Raw genomic sequence first — 15,143 nt, 5'->3', positions numbered from 1 at the left:
GCTCGGCTACCAGAATCTTGATAGAAATAATGGCTCATAGCCAACAATGGCCTTAGAGAAGATTAGAGCATAGAATAGGTTCAGAGTTTCGATTTATGGAGGGTGTTTAAAAGGCTCTAGAAATCTTGCTATAGCACTGGACTTATATAAAAATTCCTTTTTCATTTTTTAGGTCAGTTCCCGGGTATCTGAATTCTTCGAATAAGATAAAAAAAAAAATATTGGAATTTGAAAATGTAAGGTGTTGAAATTCCGCAATTCCTGGGAAAAATACGTCAGACTTTGGTCGGCAGACAGAAAACCACAGAGTTTTCGAGCGATTCTTTTTACGGTCCACAGAGTTTCTGGTAGTAGACCCTTCTGTACGTTTTACTGATCCCATTGTGGTTCGTAAGTTGGTCGAAACCTCGAAGACGTAACCAGAGAAGCCTCGATTCTCTTACAGGATTCCACATGCATTCCTCGATATCGATTTCCCTTTGTTTTTTCCCTTTTCGTAGCATTACTTTTAAATAGCCTTACATGTTTCAAGACTATTATACTGTAAAAGCATACTCGAAATTGATTCAGAACAATGATTTATTCCCACTTAACCTTTTTACTCGCCAAGTACCCTAACATACAATAAGGGAAATCGTTGAGGCAGAGATTTACACTCGAATTCGCAGTTCCATTATTCATAACACCTTGCAAGCACATTTATTCATTCAAATTCACTAAAGCTGTTTACCGTTGAACACTCGAGCCAAACTGTACCGAGGAGAAACGAATGAAACAATAGCGATCGCGTGGGTGTTCTCGGTAAATCAAGAAACAAAAAGTGGAATCAATTAAAGAGAGTGATCGCGTCGAGTGTCTTTTCTTTCTTTTGCCAGAACAAAATGGAAGGAAAAAAAACGAAAGAGATACACACGTACACGCTCGAATGAATTCGAACGTTTTAGCCGTTTCGACGTGCTCGAAGAATCTGATTTATTTAAAAGCAAGAGCGTCCTCGGTGCGAGGAGATCCAGCCGCGAAATAAAGTATGATATTGAACAGAGACGGTAGACAGTGGCGGGCAAACAAGATATATAGGCGACGACACGGCCAAATGGATTTTCCATTATTAAAAATGCTCCCGAGAGCGAGCTTTCCCTCTTTCGTTCGTGTCATCCAATTTACTTAAATCTGCCAGCAAGTTGGCGAGACCGTGACTCTTGGCCCGTTACCCTCAACCGACCAAAGTTATTAGATCCTCCAATAAATTCCAACCATTTTTTACCGCTAAGAAAGTATTCATTTGTTTCTATAAAAAAAAAAAAAAGAAAAAACAAATATCCTCCGGATATGAAATGCAAGATAAATGGAACGTTGAACAAATGAATCGATCATCGCGAGAGAATATAAAACGAGGGCTGGTTATTACTTCGGAGCGTTTCCACAAAGAGCTCCTTATTTATTATCCACCTTGTTCAAATGCAAAACATCTTGGATGATTTATAAACTCGCCTTCAAACGATTCACCCCCTCGGGCTAATAACATTTATGTTAATCGAGGGGAAATTTAACGAGGTCGAGATTTCTTATTTTGTCGAGAACGAAACAGCTTCTTCTTCTTTCATTATTCTATTCGTGTAAACTGATTAATCGGTGTTCCTGTTTTACCTGTATACGATTAAATTGAATTCGCGGTGGCACTTTTTCATACGGTTAGATCGTTCGTTCGGAAAGTTCCATTTTACTAATTTTTTTCTACGACGCGAAGACCGAGATATACGATTTTTAGCAGTCATAAAATACTTGTCGGACAGGGCCACGAGGTTTTCCAGGCCGTTCAACGTCGCTGGTAATATTGTCCGCGATAAATTACATACACCCCATTCTCCAGCGAGCTCCGATCCTCGAACATTCTTCTCCGCGATCCTGACCAACATCCACGGGAATAGGTGAAAATTTCCATGAGAATACCAGCCGCATCAGACGCGTCCCGTGCTACTTGCTTTTCCATCCTTATGGAGATCGATCCTATAGAAACGTTTATTCAAAACATCGTAACAAGTAGCGGGAAATTTATCTTGGATAAAGTTCGCGAATCGTATATCATTTAACTCGTTTTATGGACGAACTTGTGATAATATTTCATATAAATTGAACGATAAAAGATTATCGTATCGAATGTTGAGGAAAAGTTTGAAAATTTTTTCTAAACGGATATTTGGAAAAATATGCCCGCTACTTCGTCCAACAGTTAATGAAACGAAATTTCTTTACCGCTTGTCGTGATTTCGTGTTAGCAAAGCGGAGTTTATCGGTTCGTCGATAAAGCGACTCGTTCGCTTAATCGCATCAGTAACGAGGGTAAACTGTACGGTCTGAACGAGGGGGGTAGCGCGAAGGTGGAGCCTTGAAAAGCACATAATTCGCAGAATATCCCGGATAAATTGTACAACCGTAAAATCCTACCGGTGGCACCGGTGATATCACGCTCGGAAACAATGAGGCAGGGTCGAGTAGCACGAGCGCGGAGAGGGCACGGGCAAATTTCATTTAACGCACGAGGGTGATTATAAACAATGCAGCTCGTTGGAGGCTCTCTGTACCGACTGTCATCTCCCCTCCCCTCTTCCTGCACTCGACCCCTTTCGCCAGGCTATTATTGTGTGCGGCCTGTCACGAACCTGGACGATTTCCATTTAAAAAGAACGCTGCCGTGCCGTGGCTGCCGATTCATTCAATTTATGCCGCCACTCCGCTATTTTTCATCGGTCCACCGACGGAATTGCCGTACAGGGTGTCCTCCAATTGGACGATCAAACTGTGACAGAGTATGCCATACGGGTGAAAATAAAATTTCTTTTTTTTTTTCTTCAATTTCTTTGAGAGTTTTTTTGGTTCGTCAAAGAACGATTAAAGGGGAATGTTTTTAAGCAGCTCGACAAATAACGGAGGTTCATTAAAGTTCCAGAGAATAGAGGTGCCACCCCAAACGTTTCGACCACGCCAGCCATAATTTTGCTCAATTTTCCCAGCATTATTCAAACCAGCCGACGTTCCCGTAAAAACTACCCTCTTAAATCAAACGATCCGGCCGCGAAATAATCTAGCAGGAAAGAAAGCAGAACTTCCACGAGGTGTTTAAATTCTACCACCTCTAATACCGTGAAAGGGAAAAAAAAGGAAATAGTGTTCGCGAACGAAACGAACAAACCACGAGAGTGTATACTATGAATAAAAATTACACGAGAATATCAACGTGGGTACCAGAAAGGTTTCATTAAAAATTTTTAAACGAAACTTCTTTGAGCCGCCTTATGTTTTATTCATGGAAACAGCTAGCGTGGTTTAATCGTTTAATTTCGAAGCACCTTGTAGAGGTTGGTGAAAAAGAAGGATCAGCTACAAAACACGAAGCATTTCCTGAGACATCCTCTTCACGGTTTGCAGACGGAATAATTTCACCAGCGAGGAAGCGGAATGTCGGTTAAAATAGCAGGTGACACTTGTTGCGTCAATTATCGACTAAACATTTTTAAACGTCGCGACGCGAATAATCAACGTTGCTAATGAGTGTGATGTGATAATATGGTTAAAAAAAAAGCCAGTGCAGTCTGGAAAAGGTGACGATATCGTGCCTCGAATCCCCGTACATAAATCCAATCCGATTTTCAAACTCTCGGAAACTAAAGTCAATTGTTGAAACAGTTCGACTTTGACTTTGCCGCGGTAGCTTTTCCACGGAAAACTCCCCGGAGAGGGTGACTGCACTTTGAAATATTGCATAGGACTCCGTTACGCGCGTCGCTTTTCCTCCGTGTCACCAGGAACTCGGAGTTAAAGTGGAACGAAGCCGTTTCGTTCCGATCGAGGAGGCCCCCGGCTTTCGTGATCAATTCGAAACTGCACGTCGCGCCACTTAATGACACCCCCTTCTCGAAACTGTGTCGCCTAATTAGGTCGTTCTATTTCGAGGCGACGCGACGCGTCTCGATATCAATCTCCGCCGAAGAAACTTCCAAGTTTTCTGAACGTCTACTCGTTAACAAAAATTTATAACTATAAAAATGATTTAAAGATTAGTCGCGACTTAAAGCTCCTCTTCAGACGCGATGCGCGTGATCCTGTAATCTCGAAAGCCATTGTGCTTGTACCATCTCGCTTTGTTCCCATCTCATTGGCGGTCCAACGTAATACCGCAAGCGATTTCGGCGCCGCGACGCGTTCAGACCAGCCACTTCCACGTGTAACGTGCGTTAATAATGAAGGGGCGGGAAGCCGGGTGATCAAAGCGTCTTCTGGCTAACCGAAGTGGATTTTCCGGAGATTTTCGGAATTCCAACCGTGTTACGATACACTTGAGAATTTCTCGAAATTACGTAAACCGATGATATAAAGTGAATAGAAATGGGGAACGTTTTCGATGGGAGATATAAGAAAAATAATCTTCTGAAAGGTTCACTGCGGTGACACAGATTTCCGAGTAGCTGTAATGCGATTGTGCCGTGATGTAACGAAAATTGTTTGGATTTTCAGGAATCGGATAGCCTGGCAGTGTTCTCCGAGTTACTTAGATACACGAGCGTCCGCGAATTAAGTCTGTGCAACGCGCGGTTGCATCTGGCCGTCCATGAAGGTCCTTTGGCGAGATTAGGACGCCGGGACGACGCAGGAGCCGAGCTCCTTAGAGCGGCTCCTCCGCCCGCCTGCCCTGCCATTGTGTTCCTCAGGCTGGCCGGCTTTCAAGTAAGTAATCCTTTTTTCCAGCTGCCCCGAATGAAAAGGAACCCCCATCCCTTCCCTTAACGCGAGTCTTCTAATTGCAAATTAGATCGACGCGTCTCAACGAATCGATTTCTATTCCTGAAGTTTTGCCAGATCACAAAATTAGATATCCACGCGTGTAACGTATCAGTTTCATGAAACGAAAGGTAACGATCATCGACGTATCCGATTGCCGAGGGTCCGTAGACAACATATTCGAGACACTCGAGCTCGTTCGAGCCAGTTCGATTCGTAATTTGAGGCCGTCGATGATTCGTTCGCGGTCTGCTCGGTGGTCGTTTGAAAACCGCGACAGATTATTCGCGTTGGTCAGGAAACTGGTTTCCACCCCGTGTCAGCCGACGTTACCGGCTTGGTTACGTTGTAAACTCGCCGAACGATCGATATATTACGTGCTTCGATTCGTTACGTAAATGAAAGAAAATGAAATGCGGCGGCTAGCACTTCCTAGAGGCTATGCAGTCCCTCGACGTTCCCTTTATCCTTCCAATTTATGCTTAAAATTCATTTGAACCTTTGAAAGTTCCCATTTGTCTTCGTTACTCGATGGTCCGTCGACGGTGTCCAAAGAGGAAGCGAACGAAGTGGTCGTGGACAAAATGGTCCTCTCCAATTTCCTTTTTCCTTCAATCTATCAGTTCGGTTCAGTTTAAACCCCAAAGTTCTCATTCCTCTTCGTCGCTCAACGATCTGACAGCTCCGATGGCAGTGTCCAAAAATGGAAGTGAATAAAGTGATTCCTTCCAATTCCTCTTCGTCCATTGACAGTCCAAGATGTCCAAAAAAAGAAGCTGATGAAATGGTCTACAATGCTCTCTGATTCCAGGTTACGGTGAACGACCGTCTGGCCCTTCGAGGACCCCTTCTGTTGCCCTTCCTCGCCGGTTTCACCGCCCTCAGCGAGCTGGATCTCTCTCTGGACAAGTCTACCATAGGAGGCAACAGCGGCTCCTTGTTATTCATCGACGACAAGATTCTCCAGCAATTCTTCAGCTGTCTTTCCTCTCATTTCAAGAACCTCCAGTCGTTGAGGATCAACTTCTGGCGGGTCACTCTGGAGGACAGCGACAAGACGATGAGGCAGATAGCCAAGTACCTGAAGCTGTGTAACCTGAGCTTCCTGAAGGCGAACGGGCTTATAGTGACCGACAGCGCGAAGAAGGTTCAGATGGAGCATGTTTTCGTGCAAACGGTACTTACACACCTGCAGTATCTCACCTGGCTGTGCCTGGACGGCGTGGATCTGACGGAGAGCCAGGCATCGAGTATCGGTAAATGCGTTAGAGATCGTTATCCCGGTACTTCGTTAGATATCAGCGCGAAAGACGTGCACGTCAAGTCGGTGAAGGCTTTGGTCGCGGCTGTGGAAGAGGGCGGTAGAGCGGAAGTGGTGTACACCGGCGGATCTAACTGCAGATTAAAGATCACGAAATTGCAGAAGAACGGCAAGGGGAAGAAGAAGTGAGAATCGAAGGTAAAGCTTCTGGTTGATAACGACACGGAAGTTTTTTTTTAGAATTGTCTAAGCCACGAGGAACGTGGCCGGGATAAGGAAGATTTGATCTTGAAGAGGATGGGAATTGAAACCTGATCATCGGAGTTGTTCGTTGACGATCCGGTGAAACGGATGTCAGAAGGGACAAGGATCGAGGAAACGACTAGCAAAGTGAACGTAAACGCGTAGTTTTTAGACAGAAGGAACGCGTATATCGTCGATGAATTTTAGCCATAAGAGGCATATAGAATAAGACTACTTTACGAAGGAAATGTATGGGGGAACGAGATTGATGGAACGAAGCCGACACTTTGTGGATTTTTCGTCTTACTGTGATTTCCTTTTCTGCGTCGTCGCTCTCCTAACGATAGATCATTATAGATCGTAGAGTTTGTTAAAAGCGTGGAAAGAAGTCGAGATTGTAGGGAAAAGGTTCTTTGTTTTAGAAGATGTGGTACGATTTCTTTCTAGAGGAAGAAATTGAAGGAGAAATAAATAATCGCGAGACCAAGTCACACGTGAATACGTATTACCGAAAGATATTTAAAAATGAAAGAGGCTGTTGCAACTAGATACGTTCGTTGTTGTTAGATGGACTGTAAAATACGATTCAGAGTAATATATTATTATTGTCATTATTACGATGATCATTATTATTATTCTTACGATTATTAGAATATTCTCTGATCACGATTATTAAATGTTACGATCGATGATCCAAGAGTGAAATGGCTTTACCGGATGGGGCGGTTTGTTGGAGACTTGAAGAGATTTTATAAATTATATTCTATAGTAGCGGGTAGGAAACGTATCCAGAGAAGAGACACGTCGGTTTTCGAATTCTACGGTACATTATAGAGAACGATGGCTATTGTATTGTATGAGAGATAAAGTAGAAGAAAAAATTGATAAAAAAAATGAAAAAAAAAAAAAGAAAAAAAGAACCTGTAACGCAACTGCCAAATCGTAACGTAGACTTGAAACGCGACTATTGTCTATCGATATCGTATTATCACCAGTTCGTTACTTTCTAGAATTAAGCGCGATTTCCATTTGCTCGTCATTGAATGAAAGCTGCATCGGCACCGAAGGCACAAGAAATACTACACTGCCATGCACTTTGCAAAAACTTAATTTATTACACAGGTTCGTACAATTAATTTTATTCTTTGGGAACCGCGAAAAAAGTACAATCGTGTGCATTGATGACTATTCGCTCCTCCAAATAGAAGGGGTGCCTTGTAAGGAGGGTGGTGGGCGTCTATGTCCCTCTCCAATTTCCAGCATACCACCTCCATACCTTCATCCCTCCAATACCACCCTTGGTGACTGTTCCACGTGGTTTGGTGGGTGGTGGGATATCATCTCCCTCTCTACTTCCCCTTATCAAGAAAAGACATCATCGCACGCGACTGTACTATCGTCGTTTCGCACTTCGGAACCCGCATAGATGCTCATTACCGCGTTATCTTGAGTCGAGGAATGTTATCTGGAGCAGAAACACTGCCGATTTCTCCTGAATAATCTCAGAACAATAAAATAAATTTTGAATCAACTTTACCAGATACAGTTCCACGCCCCATTTTTCGCAAGCAACAAGTTTTCTTTGATCACCCAGTTAGGATAGGCAAACGTCGTCTCGCTGATGCGTTCCGCACGGTTTTTCATTTTTGATAGTTTGCTATGTACATAAGATTACATTCGATCGATGCCGTGCAACAGACGTGGCACGATTTGTTACATTTGCCAGGCCGTTTTATGAAAAACACGTTGTACACGACAGGAAAACTGAAGCTGACACCACACGTGTCGTAGTGTACGCAAACGGAATCTCTGTCCGGTGTGGGATCAGCTTCAACGATTTTATTATAAATATTTATGTATTTATATGTGTATACATATCCTTCAAATAAATGTAATATGTGTTTAAGTGTTTCCTGTGTGGCTGACTTCCTCATCGTCGAAGAAGAAACTCGTCTGACGAATAAATAAAGGAAATTTACTGATATAAAGATTCTCTTGATTTACGATGTTCTCCAGTATTTGCGAACGGATATTGGTAATAAAAATCAACATCAACGAAAGAGTTTGAAGATTAGTATTTCTGTTTATTATTTACACTGTGTTGATATCGAAGATATACAATTTTGTGTTTTATTTATACAGTAATGTTGATAAAACGTAACAATGTTGACTTTCATCGAGGAAATTACATACCCCTTCGTTGCTATCTTTATTGAAGAGAGTTTAATCGTTATTTTAACGATAGAGCATCTCAATAAAAAAGTTGTCCACATCCCGTTACCAAACAAATTTCTGTTAAGTCTCTATCGACGTTTCGTTTTCTCAAAGAATTATATTTTCTTCTACTTCGTCACCATCTGATGTATACAAATTATATTATGTACTTATATAGCACGGCTATATGGAATGTCCTGGTCATGCTTACGATTTACGCTTACAAATCTGTCGTAAATCTAATTCGTGTCTCGGCGGATATATTACAATGCTAATGAAAACGATGAACAATGATTCTCTATATCACGCATGTATGAAATATGTGGTAGAAAACCATGCACGCTAATGAAATATATTTTTTCGCGAAGCAAGTCTTGTTTGACCTTAAATAGAATTTTTTGTAGAATTGTTTATTTCATATTCGCAATGCATTGTCATGAAATGAATATCCTGCGCGCGTTAAAAATATATATTTTTTTTTAAATATTAATTGAATTACAATAGCATTTAACGCGAGCAGTATGTAAAAAGTGAATACATTTTTATTATGCAAGAAAACGCAACTTTGTTTAACGTAAGAATATTAGTTTATATTACAGTTTATAAAGTTGTATTTATATATAGTATATATTTCACATATTTTCTTTTTTTTTTTATAGTAATGACTAGCTGTCTACAGCTGTCTATATATAATTACGGCCATTATTACGCGCTTAGATTATTTTTTTAATATCTTGCACACGCTCGACCATAATGCACCGAAGTTTTACTGTATATCGTAATGTACATAAACTTAATGTAGTTACAAAGTGAATGAAAAAGAGATCTTTACAAAAGTGGTGTAAATCAGCCGCCGCAATGATGAAATGGATTGTATTACAGTACACCCGTAATTTCTTAAAGTTTCCAACTTCGTCGGACAATTAATGAAATACACCATTAAGTTTTTTGAATCAAAGATAAAATGCAATTTAGTGAAATAAGATAATATTATGCGATATAAACAAATCATTGCTTACATATACAAAGAATAACATGAAATAAGTGATTTTCAATTACAGTAGATACAAATTTCTAAATGCATTATTTTAAAGATGAAATTGAAATATCCTTAGGAATACATCCCTAAATTGACAACCTATTATGTTTTCATAATTGTTTAAAAATTTGGACACATTCTTAAATGATTTGTAATCCAAGATGATATTTGCTATTACTCAGAATTATGCATCTGCAGAATTTTAAAATGGCAAAAATATTTTGCACTAATGCAGTGTTCCTAGCTTGCTTCTGACAAACTCCACAAACAAATACAGTCTTGGAGCACTTATAAGAACACTTTAGGACATGCATATTTTTCCTAGATCACATGGGTGCGTAATCCAGTTGGACAGTTAGATGCCTTACTCCGGCTGCTTGGAAAATCATCTGTGTGTGCGCTACAACGTATTTAGGTTCCACTGTTCTGGCAACCTCCAATTTCAAACATCCAACGTACACGTCTGAACACAGTGTCCAGAAATGTGGTTCTTGTACACTGTACACCCCAGCCAGTTGGGTCACTTTGTTGTAACACTGCGGTAGAACATGATCCAATGCTGGTGGTTGCCTTTGCATCAATATCTCCCATGAATCTTTCATCAAAGAAAGTACACTTAAAACTATCAATACTGCTATCAGCATGGAACAAATTGGATCAGCTATAAACCAACCAAACAGACGCATCAGTATGGCTGATATAATTACACCAACAGATCCAAGAGTGTCTGCTAAGATATGCAAGAAGACACCTTTCATAATTTGAGAGTTTGTACCACTGAAGGAAGGATCGATCTCAATATCATGATGATCATGGCTATGGCTATGGTTTAAGTGAGAATGTCCATGGCTGCTATGAGACTGAGAATGTGAGTGCCCATGTCCCATTCCATGGCCGTGCCCATGTCCATGCCTGAACACGTATATTCCAACTAAATTAACTAACAATCCCATAATAGACACAACAAGAAGTCTTTCATGTTTTATCTCTGGTGGTTCAATGGACCTCTCAACTGCTTCTGACATAATGAAAAGAGCAATGAAGAATAATAGCAGAGCATTGACAAATCCTCCCAATACTTCTGCTCTAACATAACCATAAGAATATCTTTCATTTGCTCTCCATTTTGTTATAACAGATGCAGCCAAACCAAATAGCAGACCAGTGCAATCAAAGAACATGTGGAAACTGTCTGATATCAAGCCCAAACTATTTGTCCATATTCCATAGAGTAATTCAATGAAGGCAAAGGATAAATTGAGGAGAAGAAATAAAAATAAATTCCTGGTGTTCTTATCAGAAAATATTAAACGTTTCCAGCTTAGTACCTTCTCTAATATCCGACTACCAATGTTTCTAGAGTCTTTGTGCGAAAGTGGAAGCATTTTGTATAGATGTCAGGATTCTTCCTGTGAGTAATGATGATCCTAAAATCAGAAAGAAAATAATTTTTTTTTAGAATTCAATATTTCACATATGTTTATTAAAAATATTGTTTTCTTAACGAACCTATAATGTATACAATTAATATAAGTATTTCAGTAAGAATTCTTTACTAAAACAAAAACAATCACGGAACAGAGTTAAAAATATGTCAAGCATAAACTATTGAACATACAGCTGATTAAACGGTACTCTCGCTTATCGGTTAATGACATTCACCAGTTATACCAAAAACCAAATTTTTGAATAAAATACACAATCTACGATGAATCGTCACAATCGTGACAATTAAATTATTAAATCTACACAGTTATCATTAACGACTTCTATGGAATAAAAACAGGAATGACACGTAGCAACAGTGAAAGGATTCTTAACCTTACACGTATATTTCTACGAAGACGAAATTACCTTTTTGTCTAAAGTGAAATAAAAACAGATGTTTGTGATTGATTGAATGATACTAGGTAGTATTCTTAACGCGAATACATTTTTTAAGAGGGTCAAAATTGTGAAGAACCGGGCCTTAAAAACACACAGCGTGGCGCCATGCTTTATACATTGCAGCCACTCCTGAGTGACTGACAGATAAATTCGATATTATGCACGATCCGTGCAATTTATTTTGCTAAATTACATACTTTTTTAATGGAAAAATTAACATAAGTGATCAATTAATTTATTTACCCGCAATCATTAATTTTTTTAATTTTCTTGTATCTTTGGTAATGGTACTGATTAATGTAGTAAAATAGAGGGCACTGCAAATGATTAGCAATAGAGATGGCGATACCTGTACTTCCCTTTTCTTTCCGAGTCGACAGCCATCATGGTGAGTAATTGGGAAAACGTTTTTCTTTATGTTTTAATTGTATTTAACTGAAGAACTTTTATAAATACAATAGTAGTTTCCCTTCCGAGTAGTGTGGTGTTTTTGTTTTAAACATTAACCGAAGGATTTCTTATTGATTTTGCACGTGATAAAGTGGATAACCTTTTCGAGTGATTTCATCCACATGGTGTATACAATGTATTGAATATATTTTATCTCAAAACTCTTTCATTTTATTTATAATACTTCTAAGCTAACTCAATACAAATGTATCGCTTATTATGCATTATTAAGAACAGGAATTTACTTAGATTTCTAGATATGTCATTATCTAACCTCTTTCATTTTGCAAATGTTTTGTTGACACATTGAGAAATTATTGCAATATACATTAAGAGTGTGAAGTATGTTATTGAATATTTAATATTTTGTTAGATAAAACATTATGATGAAAAACTCATTCTAGATCAATTCGATGATAGCAAAATACTGATTTAATGAGCCTGAAGAGTATTCTACATCCGAATAAGATATGTCTATTTGTGGAACAGTTTATTAATTTTTATTTTTATGTTTCAGCCGCCTAAAAAGGATACAAAGGGGTCTTCAAAGCAGCCACAAAAAACACAGAAAAAGAAGGAAGGAGGATCTGGTGGCAAAGCCAAGAAGAAGGTTTGTATTATGATCGCTTCAGCTGTTGGATTTCTGTACAACAGCTTTTAAATGATGAACACTTATAGCCTTGACAAACAATGAAAGTAGAATGCTGATTTAATGAGTCTGATACAATATTTTAATAAATACATTCTTCCATTTGTACTTGAACAAATGTTACATTATCTGTTTTCTTCTTATTGCAGAAGTGGTCTAAAGGAAAAGTACGTGACAAGTTAAATAACCAGGTGTTGTTTGACAAAGGCACGTATGAAAAACTGTTGAAAGAAGTGCCACAATACAAATTAATCACCCCATCGATCGTTAGCGAAAGATTAAAGATTCGCGGATCCCTTGCCAGGAGGGCCCTGATTGAGTTGCAACAGAAAGGACTCATTAAACAAGTTGTACAGCACCATGCGCAATTAATATACACGCGTACCACCAAGGGTGACGATCCGGCCGCGTAATTCTTACGCAATGTATAATTTTGGTTAATAAAAAATCTTCGTAAGTCAACACGCGTTGGCTCATTCTATATTTAATTTTGTATCGTTTGAAAATCTAGTAAATTCGAGAGGAAGGCAAACGAGCGATCTGAATGTATGTTGCAATCGACCACGGTAAAGTCGCAATCGCGGCACAACCGTACATTGTTTTTCAAATATAATGGCTGTGTTCGAATGAGACCCGGATCTTTTCCTCTGCCCCGTTCCGTACCAGATACAAGCTGGTCTCGACGCTCAAAATTCTAGTGCACACAGCCATTTGAAATGACGGAACGGATCCTCGACTTAATTTCATCCACGTAGAACTTGACAAGACGTTATTCAGCTCCTGAGGCGGAGCTAGATTTATATAGATCTGTTGCGACAAAATTGATCGAATAGTGTTTCAAGGGAAAGTGTGTAAAATCAAGAGGAATAAAGCTTATCTGGTGTAGAAAGACCAGGAATAGAGAGAAACACGTATGTGTGTGCGCAGAGAAAGTGAAGAGGAAAGAGGGAGAGTTGGTTATCTGTTATCAGGATCAGAAGTCCAATGAAGATCCACTGGCATGGCCACGCCACTCAGCCCCCGAAATTCGGAGGTGAACGCGCTTGAACAGCGAGGCTATCTTATTGGCAAAAAAATCGGACAGGTTATTTACCCCTAACCCGTTAATCCCACCCCAGTTCGTTAACCTTTTCCCTCTCTTCTCTTCCACCTGTTCTCCTTATCTCTCCTCTATACACAGCTATATTTCATTTATTTCTTTTCTACAATTATACACGTTGACGCGTGCTTTATATTTACCGGTTTTATACTTTCTGTCTGATGTTCTCTGTTCTAATAATATATGTAATTAACGTTAATCGAAACTTTGTAAACGTTAGGGATCGTACGCGACGGTACACCTGGCCGAGTATGTCGACGGAACAAGCTCGAAGAAATTGCGATTAGCCTGTAAAATATTCGACAAAGAGAAAGCACCCCCCGACTTCCTCGACAAATTCTTCCCCCGTGAACTTGAAATCCTTACAAAGATCGAAAATCCTCATATCATTCAAGTAAGATGACACACGATTGGGAACGGAACAACCCTGGACGAAACGAATGGAATTCAAAGTAACACGCTAATTAACAGTTGTCAGAATAGGAACAAACAATTACAGGTACATAGTATACTGCAGCGTGGTCCAAGAGTCTTCATCTTCATGCGTTACGCCGACAACGGTGACCTACTGGACTTTGTCGACAGAAACGGTGCTGTACCGGAGCAACAATCGAAGCTCTGGTTCAGACAGATGGCTTCCGGTCTCCACTATCTTCACGGGAAGAACATCGCTCATCGTGATCTGAAATGCGAGAATATACTGTTGTCTAGGAAGTTCAATGTTAAATTGGCTGACTTTGGTTTTGCCAGATTCTGCGTTGACCACGAGGGTAGGCGCGTTCTTAGTAAAACCTATTGCGGCTCTGCTGCGTATGCTGCACCGGAAGTCGTCTCTGGTACACCGTACAACCCAAAACTGGCCGATGTCTGGTCACTCGGGATTATTTTATTCATCATGCTAAACGCATCGATGCCGTTCGACGACTCCAACTTGCAGAAGTTACTCAAGGACCAGATGTCGAGGAACTGGATGTTCCGGTCACGAGTACGAGAAACTGTGTCAGCGTTAGCGAAGAGTATCGTTAAACATATTTTAGAACCGGACATTACGTTGAGGCTAACGCTGGAAAGAGTTCTGGGCCACGAATGGGTGCGGACCAAGAAGGAGAAACCAGGATTTCTTACCGGTCGACTCGTGCACTCGGCGCCTCCTATTCATCCACAGGTAATTTATTTATTTTTTTTACCAATACTCTACGGTTTCAGGCAATATGGTTTTGGTCAGGCATGCGGAGGTGGCGGAAAGTTGGTCGGTGGAGGGGCTGCAGGGGGTTGCAACGTACCCTTGGTACTCAAAGGACTAGCATCGTCCAAGAACTCGGAGAATCAAAATCAAGGTAACGCCGCGAAGTCTGTGGACAATTCAGGGAAGAACACGCAATTGTCCGCTGTTTAATGACGACAAACAGAACCGACAAGGATGAACCAACGTCGTTCGCACGTCGGACGTCGATCGGATGCACAGTGATCTGTGCATCTTTCAATCTACAAATGTTTATAGTTCATTTTTCTATACATGGTTTTT

General features: G+C 40.2%; 4 protein-coding genes across 10 annotated transcripts in view; 3 read left to right on the top strand and 1 right to left on the bottom strand.

The window, feature by feature from the left end:
* Positions 1-8,186, top strand: part of LOC114877278 — a 111,116-nt gene extending 102,930 nt beyond the window's left edge. For all 6 annotated transcript variants that reach the window (XM_029189633.2, XM_046288987.1, XM_029189632.2 and 3 more), the window contains 2 exons: positions 4,513-4,722; positions 5,588-8,186. In XM_029189633.2, the coding sequence (XP_029045466.2) occupies positions 4,513-4,722; positions 5,588-6,226 (849 nt within the window). In that variant the 3' untranslated portion in view covers positions 6,227-8,186. The remainder of the gene's footprint in view (positions 1-4,512; positions 4,723-5,587) is intronic.
* A 157-nt stretch (positions 8,187-8,343) lies between these two features.
* LOC114877305 (zinc transporter 7) lies at positions 8,344-11,622 on the bottom strand. Of its 2 annotated transcripts, none has more exons than XM_029189701.2 (2): positions 11,388-11,622; positions 8,344-10,960 (listed from the first exon to the last, which is right to left on the bottom strand). In XM_029189701.2, the coding sequence occupies exon 2, from the start codon at positions 10,916-10,918 to the stop codon at positions 9,860-9,862; it is 1,059 nt and encodes a 352-aa protein (XP_029045534.1). In that variant the 5' UTR covers positions 10,919-10,960; positions 11,388-11,622; the 3' UTR covers positions 8,344-9,859. The 2 variants fall into 2 exon arrangements, with proteins under 2 accessions (XP_029045534.1, XP_029045535.1); XM_029189702.2 differs by lacking the exon at positions 11,388-11,622 and adding an exon at positions 11,043-11,349.
* A 100-nt stretch (positions 11,623-11,722) lies between these two features.
* LOC114877306 (40S ribosomal protein S25) lies at positions 11,723-12,981 on the top strand. The gene is made up of 3 exons (XM_029189703.2): positions 11,723-11,808; positions 12,388-12,480; positions 12,669-12,981. Exons 1-3 carry the CDS (start codon positions 11,806-11,808, stop codon positions 12,930-12,932), a joined length of 360 nt encoding a protein of 119 aa, XP_029045536.1. The 5' UTR covers positions 11,723-11,805; the 3' UTR covers positions 12,933-12,981.
* Positions 12,982-13,087: 106 nt separating this feature from the next.
* On the top strand, positions 13,088-15,136 carry LOC114877307 (testis-specific serine/threonine-protein kinase 1). The gene is made up of 4 exons (XM_029189704.2): positions 13,088-13,603; positions 13,839-14,012; positions 14,118-14,783; positions 14,844-15,136. The coding sequence occupies exons 1-4, from the start codon at positions 13,520-13,522 to the stop codon at positions 15,012-15,014; spliced, it is 1,095 nt and encodes a 364-aa protein (XP_029045537.2). The 5' UTR covers positions 13,088-13,519; the 3' UTR covers positions 15,015-15,136.
* The last annotated feature ends 7 nt before the right edge of the window (positions 15,137-15,143 follow it).

Source organism: Osmia bicornis, chromosome 15 (assembly GCF_907164935.1).
Source record: "Osmia bicornis bicornis chromosome 15, iOsmBic2.1, whole genome shotgun sequence".
NCBI classification, from domain to species: domain Eukaryota; kingdom Metazoa; phylum Arthropoda; class Insecta; order Hymenoptera; family Megachilidae; genus Osmia; species Osmia bicornis.
The sequence above is the reverse complement of the archived record's forward strand: the minus strand, read 5'-3'. Positions and strand labels throughout refer to the sequence as shown.